General features: G+C 40.5%; 1 protein-coding gene across 1 annotated transcript in view; it reads right to left on the bottom strand.

The window, feature by feature from the left end:
* Window positions 1–229: 229 nt before the first annotated feature.
* Window positions 230–24,575, bottom strand: part of ERMP1 (endoplasmic reticulum metallopeptidase 1) — a 1,021,143-nt gene continuing 996,797 nt past the window's right edge. The window contains exon 15 of the mRNA XM_044067197.1: window positions 230–899. Within this exon, the coding sequence (XP_043923132.1) occupies window positions 735–899 (165 nt within the window). The 3' untranslated portion in view covers window positions 230–734. The remainder of the gene's footprint in view (window positions 900–24,575) is intronic.

The raw sequence follows: 24,575 nt of genomic DNA, 5'->3' as shown, positions 1-24,575 counted from the left end.
AACCAGGTGTGTGCCAGGCTGGCGGTGGATATGCTACCAAGTACAGGAATGACAGAAAAATAAACTGCGGACAAAAGAAAAGCCAACCTCAAAACTTATTCAATGAGAAAGGTCTCCAAACATTAGCTTCCCTGTTTCAGTCAGATGCGATTTGAATTACACAAAACGTACTGCTCTCAAGGCAGTTTTTCAATCTATTATGTAGTTATATCATACATAACCAAGAACATCAGTATTGAACCAGTGTTTATTTGTAAAACATGTTGCATTTCCCAACCATAAATATACTGCATTCTGTTTTCCTCTGGAGTGCTGTGCTTAATCATAACCAAACTGCATAATAGCTAACAAAGTTATAGTTGTAATGAACGCAAAAGGAATTCAGAAGAAAAAATCTGCCAAGAAATGTTTTATGAAGTCCACAATCTCTAATCACAGTTATATACCAGTCTAAAACACAGCACACACAACTAGTAATAATTCACAAATGACGTATTCAAGTAGAAACACAAATTATAAAACAGTACTGCACATTACCATCTGTCACCATCTACCTTTCTGAATGACTATTGTAATTTTCAAAACTTTTGCATAGTTTAGAAGCTGCAGTTGCAGGTTTCATAGGAGTTCTATAAATTTACAACAGTCTTTGGCACATTTTCCCCAAAAAACCTGTAAGTGCAAGCAAATTAGTTTATGTAGACAAATGTCTTGTGTCTACTGATTATGAGTTCCTAAAATACAAACAGGTCATACACGCTGACCCAACCAGAAGGAAATGACCAATCTGGAAACTTCTTCAAAAGCGCATCAAGCTGAGATGTCATCTGAAATTCACCAGAGAAATGATGGGCTGCTACAGCAACAGTAACAATTCCATCACTATGCGAGCCAGAAGCCTGAAACAAGAAAAAGTGAAAATCACTTTTTACAGTTGATTACTTATAAGGAAATAACTTGAAGTAGCTTGCATACTAATGAAAACAACTGAGGACAGATGCATACATATGGATGAAAACAGCAGCAGAATAGAGAGACAATTACCAGCAGCAGTGCTTACAGGAGTACTGATATGCTGTACATTCATCTCTATGATACTTTCCTTTTAAATTCGCATCAAACTGACAGAAATTAGGCTTTTCTTATCCTCTCCCCAGATACACTCACATTACCTCTTACCTTCCTAAGGATTCATGCATCACATAGCAAAGAAAACAGAACAGGGAGCGAGTAGGACAGCACTGGTACAAATCCATATTTCAGACGGTGCTAACACAAACATGGCACAAATGTTAAATCTGAAAAGAAATGTATTCAGACTTCATGTACTTCCTTGCTGTAAACTGATACAAGTATACAGCCAACCATTGTAACAGCAGCCCTATGATTCTTTTCAGAAAGATGTCCAAGAAAAACTCAGATGTTTTGCCCAACCACAATACAAAGGGACACACTTCACCAAAGGCCACAACCGTACTGACCAGGCAATGATGTTAGAGGCACACATGCCCATACATGACAGCTTCTGAAACCAGGAGCTAAAAAAAGTAGTTTTCTAAATTAACTTACAATAACAATAGACATTTGAATAGATTACTATTGCCATAGTCTTTAGGTATATAGGATGCATCCTTCCAAGGATACTGCACATTACAACCAGTCTACAAAAGCTTTGGGCACCTTCACTGCACACAGTATGTTTGTCCTGAGACTGCAGGTATAAGAAGGATCTATGGGAACCATAATTCAGAGCTTCCTTGCCCCAAAGAGGGAGGTTGAAGCACAATGTTCTAGAAAAGAATTTGAAGTGCCAAAAAGTCATGTCTTAAAAGAAGGACGAAACGTGATAGAGACTCCACTCCAGCCAGGGGATGACAGGAAAATAACACGGGGAAGGAGGACAAGTGTTGGTAATGCAACAATTATCTATGTAAATATCTACAGTTATGGTAAGTTAACTTGCACAAAGAACAGTTATGTAAAATCTTACCATAACCATAGATGTCCTTCTCTTCCATGTTGCAGTATTCATTACCTTTGGGTTAGCCTCCGCCCTGCGACCCGAACGTCCGACCAGTATACAAAAACTTGTAAAAGGAAAAACGACTCCAAATCCACAAATCACACCAGCAAGCGTGAAGTTGTTCTGAACGCAAGAATAATTTATTTGTAACACCAAGTACAGCGTTTTCGCCAGTCGAATTCGAATGTTTGTTTGAGAGAGTGTGCGAGTTTGACCTTAGATATCTAGAGGTTAATAAAAACAAGTGTACTATACATCAAAAACATAATATTTCCAAGGGACAAAGAGTCCTTTTAAATGAACTTTGCCACCTACCAGTGAGAGTGTTCAAACCGGTCAAAGGAGGTGGGTTGGTTATCCTGGATAAAGTAGACTATACCCAGAAAATGGTTAACATCTTGGAGAGTCCAGCTTACATTACGGCTTCCATTAACGAGATGAATAAGGCTTATTCCAGGAACAGGGGATACTTTCGTGACCTATTTTTGGCAGGAAAAATTGATAATGACACCTACCAATATATAGATATCACTACACCAAGGACCCCTGTTATCTTCGGAATTCCGAAGATCCATAAAGATCTTAACAACCCACCCATGAGAGCACTCATAGATGCAAGATCATCTATGACTTACCCATGTGCATGCCTAGTGGACAAAATCCTGTCTAAGTATATAAAAACAATTCCTCACATCTGTAAAGACTCCTGGGCCTTCCTTTCCGACATCAATAGGCTTCAGATAGACCCAAGGTGGAATTTTCTTACTATAGATGTAGTAGATCTGTACACATCTATACCCCACTTGGAAGCCATTGAGTGGATAGGGAGCCTTTTGAAGGACCTAGGAGCCCTTGAAAATGAGATTGACATAGTAACGGAGTTGCTAGATATTATATTAACATCCAATTTCTTTACTTTTGACAAAAAATACTTTTTGCAAACACAAGGCATAGCCATGGGTTCACCATGTGGCCCATCAGTAGCTAATATATTTGTAGCATACTGGGAGAAAAAATTCATTTTTGAACATTCCATGTACACTAACCAGGTAGTCTATTACACCAGATTCCTGGATGATATCTTTATGATATTTAAGGGGTCAGAACAGGATGCGGAGAAACTCCTCACATACATGAACAACACAACTGGATTCTTTAGATTCACACATAAATTTTCCACATCCAGTATAGATTACTTAGATGTTAAATTAGACAAGCATCCGGAAGATGGGTTACTAAACTCTTCAATACACAGAAAAATTACTTATTGTAACTCATTTCTTCACTACTCTAGCCAACATCCATACAAACAAAAACGTTCTATTATCAAAGGACAGTTGATTAGAGCTGTGAAGATGTGTAGTACTGAAGAGAGTTTCAATAGTGAATGTCAGCACCTCTATGATATGTTTAAAAACAGAGACTACCCTGAAGGGCTCATCAATGAGTTAATAGTGGAAGTGAAGAACAAGCGAGAGAATGGGTTCTACACACCACTGTTAAAAATTCATATTAGAGAAGACAGTGAGGTGTCCGTACATGTCTCTGAAGCAGGAAATATGGACTTGCGACCCTCTCCAACACCAACTTGTGATGAAGCAGTTAATTATCCTTGTAGCTTCATCACAACATACAGTATGGATTTTATGAAAATAAATTCCATCATCCATAAAAATTGGTCCTTCATCTCTAGTAATAGATTACTACTAGAAAAGTTAGGAACAAAACCCATTATTGTATATAGGAAAGGGAAGAATTTAAAAACTTTGCTGGAAAGCAATGCAAACGATGATTCATTTTCCAGACAAAAAGGTACATTTACCTGTGGACGGTGTAATTGGTGTAGTTGTGTGAAAACAGGAAGCTCATTTTCCATTAATGGTAGAAAGTACACCATTGGACATAAGATCAATTGTGAAACTAGGTCTATTGTCTACCTCGCTACCTGTGATAGCTGTCCGGCGTACTATGTTGGTAAAACCGACCGAAAATTCAGGGAGAGGATTTACCAGCATATGTACGCAGTAAGAAAGCATAACATCGAAAATGCTCTAGCTAAGCATGTTGACCAACAAATAGGACACAAATTTTACTTTACAGCTATAGATCATATTCCACAGAGTAGTAGAGGAGGGCCTACATCTATTAGACTGGAAACCAGGGAGTTGGAATGGCAAATAAAATTAAATGCATTCAACTTCCCTGGTTTAAATGAAAATTGCAATATATCTTGCCTGTTGAAATTGAAAAGTTACCTTAGATAATGAAACTAGTGGGTATGTTTTACAGTGGGTTGTATTTTGGATACTACTTGCTTACTTTAAGACATCCACTGACCCACAGTAAGGATGACTTTGTATAAGTGGGCATATGAATGAACTATATCAATTTATCTACCACAATTCTTGCCCCACCACTTATGGTATACAATACCTTTTACCATACCAATGTCCTTTATTGGGTTGATTTTTCAAGGAAGTGTATATAAATATAAAATAAAAAATTTTGGGGGGGGCAATAAGATATGGTTACTATTAAAGAGCTACATTGTTTACTTATATATAAGTTTTGGAAAACTACATACATACTGAGTATTATGGGACATATTTGGAGTAATGAATACGTGGTAGGTGATGGTTAATGTAAAAACCACTTAGTAACAGCAACTAGGTCATGGGACTTATGTATCTAAAAGGTACTTCTAAGCCCTTTGTGGCTGATTGTTTTATAAGCTAGGACTGTTTATATGATGGTATTAACAGAGAAGTTTATTTTCACTTATGTTAGACTTGTGTCTTGAATGTTTTTCTTTTTTCTTTGTTTTTTATATATATAAAAAACGGACCTTTAAAAACGGATTTTTTAAAAAATGGTTCCTTGAAAACGGATCCTTTTAAAATTGTTTTTTAAAGAAACGATTTTATAACTGCTGTTTAAATAGTACATATAGGTCATGATTCCTTTAAGATGTATAGAAAAACAGCTGTAGGACTAGGAAGTGACGTATGTACGTTTGCTAGCACAGTGCATAAATAGTTTTGAGGTTTTAAATGGAAAAACATGTTTCTCTGAGGAAGCCATTCGAATTCGACTGGCGAAAACGCTGTACTTGGTGTTACAAATAAATTATTCTTGCGTTCAGAACAACTTCACGCTTGCTGGTGCGATTTGTGGATTTGGAGTCGTTTTTCTTTTACAAGTTTGGTTACAAGTTGCTTTAGTATACAAAAACTAGTCACTGCAAGGAATGTGGGACATCTGACGTTGACCGTAGGGAGCGTGGGCCATAAAAGTAATGTCTGCATATAACTTCCTCAGAACTTCTCTGCTACCAGTTGAACATCTGTTCATCCTGCCATTTGCTGTCGGATTCTGCAAATTAAGATAAGTGCCCTGTTGGGGCCTTTTCCCTTGTTCTTTATTTGGTCACTGCATGCCTGCACAGGTTCATGTCATCCAGGAAAGGAAAGTGTAGCTGCGGACGTCAGATCCCCCATAAAACTGCCCATGAACTGTGTTTGTTCTACCTAGGGCCCAACCACAATCACAAATCCTGCACAATTTGATAGGCGTTTGTTCCAAAGACAGTTCTTGAGAAGGGCTTGGAAGCTGAAAAGGAATGCCAGGGTTGAGAGCAAACTGTTGAATTCACCACTCAAATTCCTTCTTTAGACAAGGAAGGAAGGAAGGAAAGGCACACTGAAATCTAGAGGATAGCAATGCTGCAGCCAAACCGACTAGAGGTACCAGTGAAATGCTGCATATGCAGTCTGGCAAGAGGAAGAACTGGAATAGAAAAGGCCAGGAATTGCAGGGCCCAAAGAAACTCTCTAGCTGGAATATCACTCAGTGGAAGAAGAGACTGAAAGAAGTCTGTCAATGAAAAAATGTGGGGTGGGGGGGTGGAAGAGAGGCCAACATTGGCACCGTCTGAATTCTGCATCCCAGATACACATGACCATGAGAAAGGGTCAAGACGGACTTTTGGAGGTTGATAGTGAACCACAGACTTTGAAGAAGAGAGATGGTGAACTTCAGAGCCTGCAACAGGTGAATGGGAGAAGGTGCCTGAAGCAACAGTTCATGTAGATAAGGAAAAATCTGAATGCCTTTGTGTCTGCTGAAAGCAATCACAGGAGCTAGGCATTTTATGAATACCCTTGGGGCAGTAGAAAGGCCAAAAGGCAAAGCAGGGAACTGAAAATGAGAGGAAGAAACAAAGAATTTAAAAACTTTCTGAAAACAGGATGAATAGTGATATGAAGGCAAACAACCTTCAGAAACGAAGACAAGAAAAGCCTGGGTTTGTAAAAGAGGACCTTGAGAAATGTGTTGAGCAGGGAGAGATCCAAAACAGGTTTCCAAGTGCCCTCCTTTTGAGGAACCAGGAACATCCTGGAATAAAAAAAAAACTTACTCACTAGGGAAGGGGTAACAGACTGAATGGTTCCTTGGTTCCCCAGGGACCGTAGAACCTATGGGGAATGAGGAAGTTGCTTTAGCGAAGGTTCAAGAATTCCTGAAAAGGGAGAAAAACTTCCATACCATGAAGTAACCCCAATGAATGAAAGAATGAACCCAAGAGTCTGAAGTGATGAGAAGCAAATTTGGAAGACAAATGGAAAGTTGACGGGACAAAGGAACCTGGTCTGGGGGGGGGGGGGGGGGGGCAAAGTGTTAAAGAGAAGCAGGCTTATCAGACAAAGAAGGCTTCTGGGCCACATAACTTTAAGAAGCCTTAGCAGAGAAGGCTTGCTTACTGCCCCTTCCTGCCCTTGGAGAACTGGCAGGGTTGCCTGTGGAAAAAAGTAGATCTATAAGGATAATTCCTCTGGAACATGGGGATAAGAGAGACAAAAGTATGTTTAAGGTCCTGCAGGGCTTTGCCTTTCTCTTGAAGAGACTTAAACAGGTCAGCAGCAGCAGTCCCAAAAAGATGTTTATTATCTGAAGGAGCATCCAGCAGCTTGGCCTTAATGTCCTCAGGCAAAGACTTGAGACAAAGCCATAAATAAAGCCTCATGACAGACCCAAAAGCCGCAGCCCTGGAAGAGGCATCAGCAGCATCATAGTTACACTTGATAGAGTGGCGAGCCACTTGAGAAGCAAAACCTAAAATAGATAAGGCAGAGGATTTACCTTCAGAATCAGGGAGGTCAGAAATAACCTGACAAAACTTGGCAATATATGTGAAGCATAATGTTTGTTCATTTGTTAATACAGTTTGATTACTTTTATATAAATGTAAATGTGCCTATGTCACAAGTGATAGATAATTCAATAAAGGTGTTTAAGAAACTGACAAACCTGAACAATCAAGACCAGAGCATGCCTGGTCATGTGGGTATGGTTATTAATAGTCCTAAAGGACAAAGTAGAAGTAAAGTAAACCTTCTTAGCAATCCTCTCCACTGCCCTACTATTCTTATCAGAAGGCAAAAGGTTTGAAGAGGGCAAGGGCTTGGAAGGTTTGTCAGAAGAGACTGACACGACAGCAGGAGGACACAAATAAACATCGACAATCCTCAGGGACCTTGTACAACAGGTTTCTTAGGAGCAAGAGGCTGAGAATCCGAAGACTTGGAAGCACCAATGAAAGTGTCTAACAAGGCAGCCAACACAGCAGGAACTGCAGATGGTTCAGGAGTATTCACCCGAAGCAACTTATAACATCTCCTCTGAATATCAGACACTTGAGAAGAATCTCACTTAAAAGTATTCCATCATCCTAGCAATTGTGTCCCCAAAGGACAATTCCTCAAAATGAGACTCAGGGCTAATAGACTCCTCCTCCTCATCAGAACCATAAGCCAAAGGCAAAGGCATCTGAGGACAACAGGACAAGGACCCCTCAATCAGACACTGACTCCTCAAACAAGGAATCCAGTTCCCTAGGCCATTTAGAAGGGGTAGAGGTCCAAGGAGGAGCAGGCACCGAAACTCCCCTGAGGAGGCTTCAGGGTCATCAAGGCAGAAAACTGTCCCTGAGTAAACTCTTGCCATTCATTTTGAGGATCCTTAGGACAGACCAAAACATGCTTCATCTTTTATCTTTTCCTGGAAGACACTTCAGCACCAACAAATACCAGAGGTTCTGACCTTTGGCGAGATTCAGTAAGAGTACTTGGAACATCCTCCCTGACCAGTATCTGTAGAATCCTTCTAGAACCCTATCAGGTAATCAACCGCAGTACTCTCCCCTCGACGTCTGGAGCAGAAGCCTTGAAAGCCTCAGAGGAAATGTGAAAAGATGAATTCATGACAGCCTCTGACAGGGTTCAGCAGAAGAACCTGATGTAGACACTGAACAGCCTACAGAGCTATTACCTGCTTCTAGAAGGACATCTGGTGGAGGCTGGACAGCCAAGGATTCCATCCAAGACTTCTTGGCCTTGTTTTTACCTAACATGAGTAGCTCAGAGCTAATGGATTCTGCTATGTTACCCTGCCTGCAAGCCTGGAAGTATGGCTGGGAAGTGAAGGAGGGAAGAGGTCCAAATGTACACAGGCATCCTTGGGACACCCCCCCCCTTTTTTTTTTTTAGAATCTCCCAGACATATTGCTGTTTTGAGGGTTTCTGTTAAGAAGGTTTGAAATGTTTCTTAACAGGAGGCCTGAGACTGGAAGGATAACTCCTTTGTTATCTAGTGACAGGAGGTAGGAGTTGTTTGACCCCCAGCATGACTTTCTCTCTCTTCTAAATCCTTAAGTAACTCATCCTAAGAATTTCAAAACAGTAAGTCTTTCTTCAGAGCAGCACTTAAAATCTGGGCCTTATCATTATCAGGAAAATTCTGCAGTCTGACCCAGGCATTCCTGCTCATCACTGTCCCTGCAGCTGCTGCTCTGGATATAACACCCACTTATATGCACATTTTACTGAATGTTTGTTAACTTTGGAGGTAGCACTGAGCATATTTAACAAACTGGTTTTAGTGCCAGAATCAGGTAGGCCAGCAGTAGATTGTTGCATGTTAGCAAAAATAGAAATGATATAGCTTGTTGTGTGTGTGACTGGTAGTTAACTGCTCTAAATGCTACATGAAAGAGGCATAAACCTTCTCCCAATAGCTGTCAAAGGCTGTGAGGCCTTTTTCACAGGGTTAGATGTAGAAAGGGGGGGTCTGAATTACTATCCTTGTCTGCAGACAGTAGTGTGGTTTCTGAAAAGAAACTTGGGAAAGTGTGGCACCTTATAAAGTCTCCTCGATTTTCTTGGTGTGGGAGAGGGAGGGCAGGTAGAATCACAAGAAAAAACAGCAGCACTGAAAGTGTCCTCCAAAGCTCCCAGAACTAGATGTGTAAGGTTTTGGGGAATTCATACTAAGCAAACTGTAGTATCATTTTTGACAGAGAGAAATTTTCCCTTCCACTTAAAGAACTCTTACATCTTAGAAATGGTGTCAAAGAAAGATTTCTTCATTAACAGAATACGAGGACATGGTGGTGACTCAGATTCAGAGTCAAAGGGACTAGAAGAATACTGTGAAGTATAGTCAAAACCTTTTCAGATTCAGGCATTACCACCTCCTCTCTTCCTTTCTGCTTGGGAAGACACTGGATTGAAGACTGGAAAGACTATTACCTTAAAAGGAGCCTGGGCAAAGTTGCACCAATCTTCCTGGGATCTGTCCTGAATGGAGGGTGTAGAGGAAGGGGGGGGGGGACAAATGTTTAGTGTTCCAAGACCTTCTCTTAGGGAGCCTCTACTCATAATTTTAGGGGATGAATCAAATGTCTGGACTGCCATCAGTGACCTAATAACTTCCTCCCTTACAAAGATTTGGTGGATTCCTCCCCCCGGCCGTAGTAAGTATAAAGCAAGTTTCTTCCTTCTTGGATAAGTATTTCTAAAGTCAGGTCTGACTGGACATGTGCTGTTCCTGGACCTTAGCGTTTTTTTGCAGAGACTTGCCAAAGGGACCAGGAAAATCAGACTGATCATCCAAGGGCTGCAAGACTATCTCAGAGGAGCCATCTGTCCCAGACTGCTGGAAAGAGACAGACAAATGAGTCTCTTCCTAACTTCTCTTTTTCTTTACTTGAGGATGGAGACCCACTGAAGAAGAGTCAGATGACATTGTCACAAATGCAAAAACCTTACGATAGTAATACTCAGGAGAAAGTCTCAGGGAATTCAGCCAACTTCTAATCATTTAGGGTATGAATGATAAGCAACTATCCCAAGAGGTGATGCTGTGATTTTTCCTCTCAATAGAAAACATGGTCCATGTGACTGTCTTTATAAGGTATTTGCCTACAACATGCACATTTGTTTTTTTTTTTCTGACAGACTTGTGCAAAAGTGGAAATAACTTTCTATAGAAAAAAAGAAAGTCCCCAACAGAGTACTCATCTGCCCAAAAATGTAGATGAAAGCTTACTACCGATACAGAAACCACTAAGCTGACAAGACATCTGATTATGTATACCAATGGCAAGAAAATTTCTGAATTTTGGTGGCTTTCTTTCTTTCGCGTAACAGCATGCTCATATACTTGGGGAGAAAAAGATGCCACAAGCTTTTGTAGACTACCAAGGTGTCGATTTATTTGGCAGGCTATGTCTCATATAGCTAAGGCTACTGAAAAACAGTGATCTATTTGTGCTAGTTACAGCACCTGAATTCATTAAAAAACTACCGTCAAGAATGTGACTTTCTTAGGAAATGTTAAAACTGAAGAACCTACCCACTGGTAAGGATGAAAGCTTTTAACAATGGATCTGATGTTAAAGCAAATTTTCAAAAGCCTGTCACAATAACTTCAAGCTGGACTTAGCAAGTCATAAGTATAATTCCAAAAACATTACTATGTGTGAATTAAGGCTGATTATAGTCTCTGTACTTCATTTGTAAGGGGCTATATGAATCAGTGTTATTTAAAATTATCTGTTTCTTACATAACTCTCACTAAGAATCGATTGTATAATAAAATTGAAGCAGAAGTATCAATGAGGATAAAGTACAGTTGTGTACACTTACCATAAATGTAGCTGTTCGAGTGTATTCACTGTTGCAGTCATTACATTTGGGTAATCCTGCTGGCAGGTTGCCCTCAGTCGGCCTGAATTCCAAAGTCTTGGGTCCCGCGTTGGCTGTCGTCGCCCCCTCCCTGACGTCAGGTCGTCAGGGGTATAAAAGAAGCAGCAGACGCCATTTTCTTTCGTTTTTCTTGCCCCAGATGTCAGGTGCCCCCTAAAAGGGTAGCCAAAATTTATATCTATATATAAAATTACATGCAGCAATATAAACTTTACCTTCATCCACAAGCAAATACACCACATAGGTTGTATAAATCAGAGAAGGAAAGATAGGTTCCATCAGCAGAAAAGGGGAGTATGGCGGGTGGGTAACCTGGACTGCAACAGTGAATACACTCGAACATCTACATTTATGGTAAGTGTACACAACTGTACTATGTTCTTCGTGTTTCATGGTTGCAGTCATTACATTTGGCTAGATTCCCAAAGCTGTGGTTGGGAGGCTGGAGCTAAACAGCATTAGGAGCGGCTATGAGACCCTGCAGAACTGCAGTGGCAAAGCCTGCCCTGGATTTAGAGTACAGTGGCAGATGATAGTGCTTTGTAAAGGTGTGCACTGAACTCCAAAGTAGCTGCCTCTAAAATGTCCTTGGTTGGTACTCCCCTGAGAAAGGCTTCTGAAGTGGCTTCAGCTCTGGTGGAATGTGGACTAATGCCCTTAGATACTGGCTTGCCATGGTATAAGTAGCAGAAACGAATGCAGTGGCCTATCCACTTTGAAATGGTCTGCTTTGAGATAGCCTTTCCTTGTGATCCTGCAGCATATGCCACTAGTAATTGCTCTGTCTTTCTGAAAACTTTGGTTCTGTCAAAGTAGAATCTAAGCTGTCTCTGTACGTCCAAAGAATGTAGAATTCTTTCCCCCTTGTTCTGTGGATTTGGATAAAAAGTTGGCAGATGAAACTAGTCTTGCAGAAGTTATTGTTAGGAGCAGAGCTGTTTTCCAAGATAAAAACTTTATATCAGCAGTAGCAGCTGGCTCAAAAGGAAGCAGGGTGAGTTTTTCCAGGACATAGTTGAGGTCCCATGCAGGCATTGGTGATTTCATCGGAGGCCTTACATTTTTGGCTCCTCTGAGGTACTGTTTTAATAAGTGATGAGAAAAGATTGGTGGCTCTGCATTGTAATGAGCCGACATGGCAGAGGCATGGATTTTAATAGATGAGAAAGATAGGCCTTTGTCCAGCATCTCAGTTAAGTATTGTAAAATCTGAGGAATATTTGGCACAGATGTATCTGTTCCTTGTGCCTGGTTCCAAGCACAGAATCTCTTCCATTTTCCAGCATAAGATTTTCTAGTACTAGGCTTTCTGGCTTCCAAAATGACATCCATTACAGCTTTGCTCAGAGGTGTGGTTGTATGACTACATTATCCGCCATGCTGCCAGGTTTAAAGTCCTGAACTGGCTGTGCAGGATCTGATTGTTTTGCTGGGACAGTAGATGCGGTACTTGAGGTAAGGTCCAAGCTGGGAATTGAGACAAGCTCCTTAATATTGTGTACCAGTGCTGACGGGGCCAGTCTGGTGCAATCAGTATCATCTTTGGCTTCTATGGCCTGACTTTTAGGCGTACCTTGGGGAGGAGAGGCAGAGGGGGCGTCCACTTTCCATTCTTGTCTGCGATAAATCCTTGTGCAGAATCTCTTTAGTTGGTAGTTGTGAGGGGAGGCAAATATATCTATGTCCGGGCATCCCCATTTCCTTGTTATCATGCTGAAGACTTGTGGATTCAGCTGCCACTCATGGGGATCCATGAGGTTTCTGCTTAGTTCGTCTGCCAGAGTATTTTCCTTTCCTGGCAGGAATTGTGTCTGCAGATGTACTTGGTAAGTCAATGCTGTGTCCCACAAAGTCATGGTTAGTCTGTAAAGGGAGTAAGAATGTGTGCCCCCCTGCTTGTTTATATACCACATGACCGTGGTGTTTGTCTGTCTTGATCAGTAGTTGTCCTGGATGAAGAAGTAGGTCCTTGAAGGCTGTCAGGGCATTTTGAACAGCTAGCATCTCTTTTTGGTTGATATTTAGATGCATTTGGTTTGAGGTCCATGTTCCCTGAATGCATCTTCCTGCCATGTGGGCCCCCCAGGCATAATCTGATGCATCCGTTGTTAATGTCTGCCTGGCTGGGGGTAATGTGAATGGCTGTCCCTAGTTTTGATGACAAGTCTTTGCCCACCATCGAAACTCCTGGTGCAGGCAGGGAATGAGAGTAATTATAGTTTCCAGGCTGTGGCAATGTTGAGTCCAAACACTTTTTAGGTACCATTGAAGTTTCCTCATATGCAGTCTTGCATATGGAATTAGTAGGATGTAGGATGCCATGAAGCCCAAAGCCTGCAGAATTTTTCTTGCAGATAACTGGGCTTTTGTTGCTAACATTTTGAAATAGGTAGTCAGTTGCCTTTGTCTGGCGTGAGATAAGCCATCTGGGAAGTTGTATTTAAGCTTGCACCCAGGAATAGTATCTCTTGAGAGGGTACTAGTTTTGATTTCTTTTTGGTGACTGTGTACCCTAGGCATGTTAGAAGTTTTTTCACAAACGCCAGATGCTGTAGAAGGATGTCCTTGTTCTCTGCTTGAATTAGACAGTCATCCAAGTAAGGATATATTTGTATTCCTCTTTGTCTGCAGAATGCAATTACTGGTGCCAGGTACTTTGTAAAGACCCTGGGCGCAGTAGATAAGCCAAAGGGCAGTGCAGAGAATTGGTAATGCATTGAGCCAGCCTTGAATCTGAGGTATCTTCTGCATATTTGTCTGATGGGGACATGCAGGTATGCCTCTTTTAGGTCTAAAGTTGCAAGCCAAGCTTTCTTGCCCAGCATGGGCAGAAGCTGCTGCAAAGTCAACATTTTGAATTTTGGTATATCCAGGAATGTGTTCAGAATCGATAGGTGCAGTATTGGCCTCCAGGCCTTGTCCTTTCTGGGTACCAAGTACAGTCTTGAGTAAAATCCTTGTCCCCACTCTTGCTCTGGCACTTGTTGAATGGCCTCATGTCCATGAGGGATGAGATTTGTTTTTGTGCCTCTGCCCATTGATTTTTTGGCAGATCTGGCAAGCCGTTTGTCTTTGGCAGGGTATGGAAATGGAACTTGTAGCCTTGTGACACGATATTTAGAACCCACTTGTCCTGGATTATAATGTGCCAATTTTGAGAAAAAAGTGCTAATTTTCTCCCTAAGGGTGCTGCCAGGAAATAAGTGTTTGGTGCAGGCAGGGGGAAGTCATTGGGACTGTTTCCTGTAAGGTTGTGATTTGTCTTCTCCACTTTTGGAGGTAGAAGCACCCCATTGCTTTGACCTGTATGAACCTTGCGCCTGGGATCTGCCTCTAGGGCGTCTGGGTCTGCCCCTTTGAGGTCTGTCTGACACTGGAAAGGACCAATTGTTCCTTTAACCAAGCATGCCTTCTAATTACAGAACCTGTAACTGCAGCCCTGCAGGAGGCTTCTAAAGAATCAAAACCACATTGCAAAGTATGCTTTCTAACTTGTTCAGCTGCATGCAATATATCCTGCATTTCCTTGTTTTCTGCACATTCAGAGTTTAACATTTTCTGTTTAAGCAATGCCATGACATGTTGCTGATATTTGAGCATATGAAACTGACAGTTTAAGGCCCTTATAGCCAAGGTAGCAGATGTGTAAACCTTTTTTCCCTATCTATCCAGTGCCTTAGAATCCCTGTCAGAAGGGGTAGGGTTTTTTGCAGCGGAAGCCGTAACTCCCTTGGGACCCTGAGAAATAGTTTCTGGGTCTGCAGCAGGGTTTTTAAAAAGGAATTTATGTGAGTCAGGAACCCTGTAATATCTGTCAGGCTTAACAGGAGCTGGAGGTAAGGAGTCAGGTGTAGGGCTAGACTCCGAAAACACATCATCTGCAATGTCTAACACAGGAGGGATGGCTAGTGGCTTGTGCTGAGGTAGTAACAGGAAATCCCTGAGCCTCTTTTTAGATTCTGAAAAATCTTGGCTCTCCCAGTGGAAATGCTTCCTCATGGTATGTAAGGTTTCCCCAAAAGATTTGTCCTCAGGAGGAGAAGCTGAAGGAATTGATTCTTCAACATCAGAATCCTCATGGGGGGAAAAGAATATTCCTGATCAGAAGAGGAATCAGAAGAAATGGAAACCTGATCTGAAGATTCATAGTCAGTCTCTTGCCTAGGCCTCTTATCAGGAGGGAGAGGGAACCCCTGATCAAGGTAATCAAGTCTTTGGCCATCTTGAGCATCTGTTTTCTGGGCATGGAGGCCTGTCCACGTGGCTCGAGTTTGCTTCTTTGCCTTTGAAGGTGCTTTAGTCTTTGCCTTTGAAGTCAGTTTAATGTACAGATGTTTGGGTCTAAATACACCCTCAGAAGCCAGTGCCTGCACAGCGGCTCCAGACCCATTTGAAGGATTAGCGTCCGAGGCTCCAATACCTTGAGTTTCCAGCAGCATGGCTGACTCCACATGGGAGTCGGTAGCGGCCTGCGACTCTAAAGTAGCGGTCATCAGGGGCTGCGAAAGCACCACACTGAGAACCGGCAATCCGGCGACTGGCTTAGGAGAAGCTTCGTCGTCGGTTTTGGGCCTCGGCTGTCTTTCTTTTTCTTTGCGTTTTTTGTGAACTCCGGTAGTCGGATGGCTTTCCGATGACATTTCTGGATAATTAAACCGGCATCCAAAGTAGTTTAAAGCAAAATCATTCCGACGCTTAATAGTGTGTTGGTTAAACCTAGCACAAAACCGACAACCCAGAAAATTATGATCAGGGCCTCGGCAAGGAATACAGTAAGAATGGAAATCCTTATGAGGTATTTGCTTCCCACAAGAAATACAATTATTAACTTTTTCTGACATTGGTTCTGGAGCAAGAAAAAAGTTTCCCCAATGGGGTACTTAGCTTTATAGAAGACTTTGGATCTGAAATTCGAACTCGAAAATCTCAGGAGTCGGCCAACCGGCACTTGCGAACTGCTTCTGCTTAGGGCACCGCACAAAGAAAATGGCGTTGGCTGCTTCTTTTATACCCCTGACGACCTGACGTCAGGGAGGGGGCAACAACAGCAGAAGCAGGACCCAAGACTTTGGAATTCAGGCCGACTGAGGGCAACCTGCCAGCAGGATTACCCAAATGTAATGACTGCAACAGTGAAACACGAAGAACATCTCCTTTTCAGCATGTATTTCTCTTCTTATATGTCACTGTACTAAAAATATCATTCTACTTAACAACCCCTTGTCTCACAGGTGCCATTTACTATTTTAACATAATATGGTGAAATATTTTGGTCCGCATGTATATAGGATAGAAACAATGTGAAAGGCAACATCTGCACATTTGTTGGACTATTTTGAGGCTTCATGAAAGCAGGTTAAGTGGACTGTCAGTGTATCAAAAATTTAACTGAAACTGCTACGACTCAAAAATCTTTCAGCAGATGTGAACACAGGAAAAGAGTTTAGTGTGTTTATACATATTGAGTTTGATGAAGGACTCATCAGCATTATTATTAATTTGAGGATGCATTTACAAGAGGGTAAAATTGTTCATTTAGGTAAATGACAGCAATGCAGCCTTTAATAGGACTACAGGAAAACATGAAGGTTATAACTGCCACAATCTGATAGCACACAGACTGCACAGTGGGCAGTTCTGTGAAACATGTTACACATGTAATTAAGATATGACAGAAACAAGCCCTTTTGCTAACTTTTCTGTAAAGTTTATTCATTATATACCAAAATGGTATGACAATTATGTTTAAGGATCATTTAAAGCAGGAAGAGTTTTTTTTTTTATAAGTTGCTACAACTGATCTTGCCCAAAATGCCTAGTACTTCAATACTTTCTTAATAGGCAGACTTGTGAAGTTATGCGTATAGCTTGTTAGAATTAGCACTTTCACAACACACTGGAGAAAGAATATTTTAAAAAGTGATGTAACAATGTTTGGAGGAGTTATTCAAAAGTGAAAGTGGATGGAGGCTTTTATGAATTTAGTCAGGGGACAAAGGCTAGTTAAAATTGAGAGTCACAATTTAAAAGATAAGTAACCTCTCAGTTCTCTCTAGTGAACTCTTGAAGAATGTGCAAGCATAGCCAGTCTTAGGCATTGACCAACTAAGCGGCCACCTAGGGCACCGCTCTAGCAGGGGTGCATTTCCAGTATTTATTTTGTGTAGATAGACCAGGATGGGGGCACCGGGTGGTGTGTGTGTGTGTGTGTGTGTGTGTGTGTGTGTGTGTGTGTGTGTGTGTGTGTGTGTGTGTGTGTGTGTGTGTGTGTGTGTGGGTGCCATGGAGCCCTTTTGCCTAGAGTACCAGTTGAACTAAGGCCGGTCCTGTGTGCAAGTTTTCAGAGCTACACTGATCTATGAACAAGATGGATTAGATTTAGACAGTAACTCAAGCCAGATGTGCAATAGGTGCAAAGCTGAAATGATGGAAGGCTGCAACATACTTGTGAATCTATCCACAGAGGGGTATATTTTCTATGGGACAGTTTATTCATTATTGATTTTTCTGACGGGTGTATCAGGCTATTTATTAGACAGAAACAGAAGCATCATGTGAACCAGCCAGCCCACTGAATAAATATGATGGCTGCCGGTATGTCTCAGTGTGATGTCACCTGTAGGTGAATATGTATATGAGATACTGAATGCTGCTTCCAAGACATAATTTTGAGGTTCTGAAAAGTGAATATAAAGTGTCAGTCACTTGTTTTTCAGTCTATGCTACTTACCGCTGGTCATGAGATTAAGGGAATGCAGGCAGAATGGAGAGACTTCACTGAAAGTTGAGATAAAAGGAAGAGAGTGGAAGGAGATACATGGAATGTTTTTTCACCATTCTATTATCTTGGGGTAATAGGTTAAATTAATGTTTTGTGTGAAGTACTACATTTGCGTGAACTATTTAATATTATCAGAGAGGACTAAAAGGAAGGTGTAATAAGTAGGAGTGCTGTGTGACAAGACTCCAATAAGATTTATCACTAACTCTCCATATAATACACACCACTGCCTAGCCCTTACATCCATAAACTGGCTGGAATCCCCCCACATACTGTTGCTAACACAACTTCAAATGTTACACTCTGTTCTCTACAAACCTTAATCTTGTCCTGTTCTATCTTCCTTCATTTCTACCTACACTCAGTCTCGTACTCTCCAGACCTCAAATCAGCAGTCAACTACATACCTACCAACCAAAAAAAAAGCAGTAGGCAAACTCTTATATAAATACTTCATAGCCCAGACTTGGAACAAACTTCCTAGAGACATATGTTCCACTCTTCACCCTGCCCACTTTAAAGAAAAAGTCAAACTCCACCTACTGAGCTCCAAAATCTGTTCTTACAAAGCCCCAACTTGACCTCCCCCTCTTCACTCTTGATTCATCTCAGCTCAACAAGTTCCCCTCCCAACAACAGCAAACCCTGTACTGGATGATATGTCTTTTCTGATGGATCAAACTCGTTTGTAAATATTCGTAACTCCTCAACTACAATATTGTGTGCATACTTTTCCTTTGCATTTTTATGAGATTATATAACAACATTTCTTATCATTTGTTACTGTAAATGTTGTATTTTATTTTTGTAAACTGTCTTGTACTTGGAGCTTTTCTCCATGGGTCTCCACTGAAAATGGGCCATAAACCCAGCTGGACTAACCCGGTTAACAAATGTCAATAAATAAATAAATAAATAAATAAATATATATTTGGCAGAAATGAGATGAATAGAATATCATCAGGTATGCCAAGTAAAATGAAGCACAAGTGTATAAATAAGATGCAGCCAACTTATTTTCTAACATGTATTTTATTATTACTAGTTAAAGGAAGAAATGGAAATAATCTGGTTGTTAGTTTTGGAAGTCAAGACTGTGAAAGGCGATACCCTTATCACAAATATTAAAGACAATACCCTTATCACTATATATATCAAGTTTAATATGAAGACTGTGTTAATCAGAAATGCACTTTTGTATCAATAATTACACTGCATGGTAAGATCATCAAATATTTATGTAGGTTTCAAATTTATAAAATCAATAAAAATTATTTTCAAAAAGTATTTATCTATGTATTTATTTATTGCTTGATTGACTACGTTTGCTCACTAGGTAGATGGACTGGTCCTGGGATCTTTTTCAGCCATGACCCATGTGCGGAAACATTGTATTGCAATCATATTACCTTTATAGCACACCAAGTGCAATGTCTACATAAGTATTTATAAATTTGTAGGAATCCTTTAGGTGTTTGTAGAATTTTGTATGGAATGATTTATAAACTGTAATTTTTTTAAATTCCTGGAGGAGCCTGACCCAAATGGTGGGAACAAGTTTGCCATAGCTTACTTCACTGGCCACAACATTAAATGGGGTCCTAACTAAAGTCACAGCACTGACTCCTTAGTTTTTTAGAGGGTACTGATGGGGCTTCACAATGACAGCAATGTTCCTGCAGAACTTTGAAGGTCAGACATGATGGAAGAAGTGTGGAGCTAGCTGGGATTGGGAGGTAGGTAGCTTTCAGTAGGGAGACACAGTGATGCTTGTTATGAGGTGATAGAAAAATACCATCTGGAAATGTATTAGTCTATTTTTTTTATTCTGAATTTTTTGACCAGGGTAGCGCACCGATCCCATAGAACCCTTTTCAGTCTCAGCCCAGGGGAACACTAATTACATGACATTCCATACAGAGTGAATGACAAAATGCAATATTACAGGTATATTATATACAATGTGAGTACTTTTCTGTTAAACCCCTACCATGCGATTTCGTTGCCAAATTGGCATGTCTCGCCTTATTGCTCGGCGAGCTGTGCAGATCCTTTTTACGTAATGTTTACAAATATACTGGCTACCGTCATGTGTGAATGAGTAACGTGTGCCTAGGTCAATTAGTGTTGACGTACGCATGCTGTGTTTCTCCTGATTGTCATTTACTGTAGGGGTTAGAGTTTTAACTTTAAGGCCGTTGTGTTTGTGTATATCATTTACCATCTGTCCTCCTTGCAGGGGATGCTGAAATGTCAAGATGGTTGCTATAAGTTTTTTTTTTTCGTCAGAAAAAAAAATAGCCCCTGCAGTTACACTTCTACGACGACACTTCTGTAATTCATGCACTCCATGTCCTACTACTGCATTAAGGACGTCTGCCAAGGAACTTTCTGTTCTTAACTGTTCTCATACTTTTCAAAGTGTGTCATTATGAGTGCATGTTCATGTTTGTATTTTACACTGGCGTTTTTAAAGATATAGCGACATATAGCAATGAATATATTTCTTTTGGCGGCATACAACATTCTTCCATCAGTAGTCTGCATATTCAAATGACAAGAGTATGTAAAATTAAGGCAGGTAGACTTCTGTTGCAAACACCATACAAAACTGAGTGATGCTTTTTAAATGTGGGTCACTTGACAAGCAAGTGAATAGCTGCAAAACCAAAAAAAGACACTATTATCAGGTCAGACAAAGTATACATAAATATAATACTGGTGGGCATGTACTCTGTTCAATATGCACCTCTGTGTAAAATAAAGGCGAGACACACCGATCTGGCAGCAAAACTGCATGGTAGGGGGTTAACGGAAAAGTACCACAAAGTGAATATCATGGCTGGCTTGAGGGTATAAAGGCAATAGATAAATGGTATTATATAGAGTGACAGAAAAAACACAGTGCACATGCATGCATTAAATATAGAATGGCACAGCTGGGATGCTGAAAGAATCACAATCAAAAATACAATCAGAGCAAGGTACGTAGACAGAAGAAGAGAATGAACAGATTACATTATATGACCAGAGAGATAGCGGTTTCATTTTCCTACAGTCTTGAAATGCGTCTTTATTTGTGAACAGAAAATGGAGTAAGAGGAATGATCTTAAAAAAAAAAAAAAAAATACGGGAGAGATTCCCATAGTTTGGGAACAAGGACTGAGAAAGCATGGTCTATGCAGCAAAGCCTAGTTTGGTGGGTTTGGAGGAGAGGACATGAGTATTGATAGTAGTTTGGATGAGAGGAACTTTCTTGACAGAGTGCAGAGCAAGTACATGTAGAACATATTTGAGTCTTAGAATGAGTTTATTCTCCAGACTTGAGTGGTGAGATGGATACAGACACAGTAGATAAACCCATTTGCATAACTATTTCGTAATAATGTTCTGAGCAAGACTTTCGAAAGTCTTCTCTACAAAAGTTCTCTGTAGTCTGCACTCTAGTGTAAGCTCAAAGTATTTAATATTCTTGCACTGCTTTCAGGGTGACGTTATTGGGGGTGATAATTTTAAGACAGCTTGGGTGTGTGACTTTTTTTGGAAGCAAAAGTCACAATGGCAATTTTATGATGATTAATTGCTAGGTTTTCTGTTACCCAGCGTGAAAGGGTTGTAACATGTTTTTGCTGAGGTTTTTGGAGCTCATGGGTACTGGATTAAGTTTTGTGAAGTATAACATTATCTGCGTAGATGGTGACAGAATACAGTATGACTACATCGATATCATTAATAAATATGGAGAATTGTATCAGTCATGGTCTAAACTCTGGGGGACTCCTACCCAAAAGTATTCATCTGGAGAAGTAAGGCTGCATGCCCTGATTTTAAAAGCTCAAATGTGTATGTAGTTAGAAAAGCCAGGTTATTATAGACTGATAAAGAGTTACTAGGCTGTTGGACCAAGGGCCATTTGAAACCCAGCTACGCTTACCCCAAATTTACCAAAAATATTGTCGGTGTGTCAATACCTCAAAGAATTTTAGGATTGATATAAGCTTGTACATATCAAGTGTTTACAGGCTGTCCCTGTTCACTATGGACACAGGTGCCAAAAACCAGGGGTAAATTTACAATTTTGCATCCATTGGTCCTAGTTACACTTGAATAGAGTTAGGGATGAGCTTTACTCACATGGATGGGAAGCCTGCTGCAGAGAAAGGGGTAATCTCAGAGACACATGTACCTCCAACATATCCTGTTGATGTCACAGATGAGGTTTAAATCCTTAGAATGGGTCCGTCTGATGCAGATATGCAATAAATCCATCAATGTGGGATCAGAGGACGCCTTTTAGACTAAGCATAGGTTACCAAACAGCAGTCTGAGACCAAGTACAAGGAAACTGTTTTGAGACAGTCCTCATAGGACTTGTTGTTTACTCTCTGTATTCTTTTTGTGAGGAACCTCTGTGGTCTCTCAAGCTGTTTCAAATGCCTGGTCAGCTGAATGTCGAAGGGTGCACTGTACTCAATGATTGATATGATGAGTGCAGTGCAACAATATCCTCCTTAGGCCTGGATGCCATGCCCTTACTTACAATTGTGCAAAGTAAAATGACTTTCTTACTACAATAGACACATGGTCACAGGTCAGGTTACTGTCAACATGTGTTCCCAGATCTCTGACCACTGGTTCTTTTAGAGGTGCTTTATCAATATGGTCATTTCCAGGAGTGGCCGTCTATCCAGAAAGGGTTATGTCATGTCTCAAAACTGAGTAAACTGTGGGAAGTTCTTACTTGGCTACTTTCCACTGCAAAAGTTAATCAGAAACTGTGAGGATGTTATGCTCATTACTGAAGCCATGTCTAGTCTGTTATGAGATTGTATTTGTTTAGGTATTCTTCTATCTGGTTATATAGAAGTTTTTCTAAAATGTTCATGCTAGGGCACAATACAGAGATGGGACAAAACTCAAGAGAAGCAGAAAGGCCTTTTTTGGGATGGGTATTACAGGGCACTCTACACCAAACTCTGTCACTCCCTCTATATGTATATATAACAATGCAACCTGCTCTCTTCCAAACATGGATTCTAGCCTGGACATCAGAATGACAGCACTTGGTCCCTAACTGATGACATTCTGCTAAACTCTGAGAGTAACCTCCTTACAGATGTCCTATTTACAGGCCTGACAAAGGCATTTAATCTCACTGACCATTATCTTCTCCAAAACAAAGTGAAATTGGTATCAGTCCAGATGCCTTTCCCTGGTTTAAAAACTTCCTCACTGACCAACACTTCAGAGTTAAAATACGATCTTCCCATTCAGAATCTGTAACTATTATCAAAGGTGTACCACAAGGATCCATTATTGCCCACTCTTCTTTTTCATATTCATTAATAAACTACTTTGTGATCTCTCCCATCTCCCACTTACCCACTATGCTGATAAGGTCATTTACTGATCAGATCACTCTCAAACATTCAGTGAAAACTCCAGTCAGACTTACATGAGCTCTATCAATGGCTCGAACCATATTTCTTCTCAACCTCACCATGACCAAACTATGCTTTTTGGAATTCCACAGAAAATTTACCGAGCATCTAACTCTACCTTTGACAACACAGCATTTCCATAGAGGCAACTTCCATTTTCAAAAACCTAGGACTATGGCTTGATCAGTCACTAAACTTCAATGTTCACATAGACAAAGTGAGAGCCAAAATAAACTTCCTCTACCTCTTCTGGGCCAAAATTATCTCTCTTTTCCTATTCCAACCAGCCAGAACAGTGATTGGCAAAGGAGTTCTTTCTCAACTTGAAAATGGGCTCACAAATTTTTTGCTTCTTCCTTCAAGAAAAACATTGCCACATTCCACAGACCATCTCTAACAGCATGTGCCAATTCATTATAAATTCGCCTCTCTGTAAGCATCACTGTTATGACCCTACAAAAAGCCAAAATGGTTACTCATAAAACAATGATCTAACCTACTTTTAGGATCCCAACTCTACAAATTACTCCAATTCATGTACTACCCTTGCAGCTAGACTTCATGAAAAAACATCCTCATACATACAATCTGAGACACTACTCAAGCAACACAAACTGTCAATTACCCCTAGAACCATATTCCACAACATTGCATATGCTTTCCCCTCTCAGGCACCTAATCCTCTGGCAGGCTTTCCCCTCTTAGGCACCTATTCTTTGGCAAACTCTCCCCCATTGACATTAAGGAAATTAACACTTATTCCAAATTCAGATTGCAACTCAAAAAGCACTTCATCAAAGCCAAATGCTCCTGCTTCAACACTGAACATAGCACCTAACCTATGTCATTCAGTCTCTTACTTCTCCCAAGAAGATTTACTCACTTCAGAAACTAATTTATCTATATTGTACACGGCTTGCTCACTAGAATGTATATAAACAGTTTTGTTCTGTGTGATTAGTCTGAACTACTTTGTTATTGCTTACATTTCTGTATTTTTTGTTTGTGAAATATTTGTATTTCACCCAGGCTGAGCCTGAAATTGGTCAATATATCTTTTTCTCAGTGATAATTATATAGGAAATGCTTGTGGCCTTCCACTATTTCCAGGTGTCATATTTCTTATTCATTAATATTTTAAGCATAATAGGTAACACTAGACAGTGTCTGCCCCTTACTCTCTTTATGTTATCAGTAAAGTACCTGCCAATTATTTTTTGGCAACAGAACTGAAATGTTGCAAATAAAGCCATCTAACTCAGACATATTATAGAGGGGAAACTAG

The sequence above is a fragment of the Protopterus annectens genome, chromosome 3.part1 (genome assembly GCF_019279795.1).
Source record: "Protopterus annectens isolate FY-2018-M chromosome 3.part1, PAN1.0, whole genome shotgun sequence".
NCBI classification, from domain to species: Eukaryota; Metazoa; Chordata; order Ceratodontiformes; family Protopteridae; genus Protopterus; species Protopterus annectens.
The sequence above is the reverse complement of the archived record's forward strand: the minus strand, read 5'-3'. Positions and strand labels throughout refer to the sequence as shown.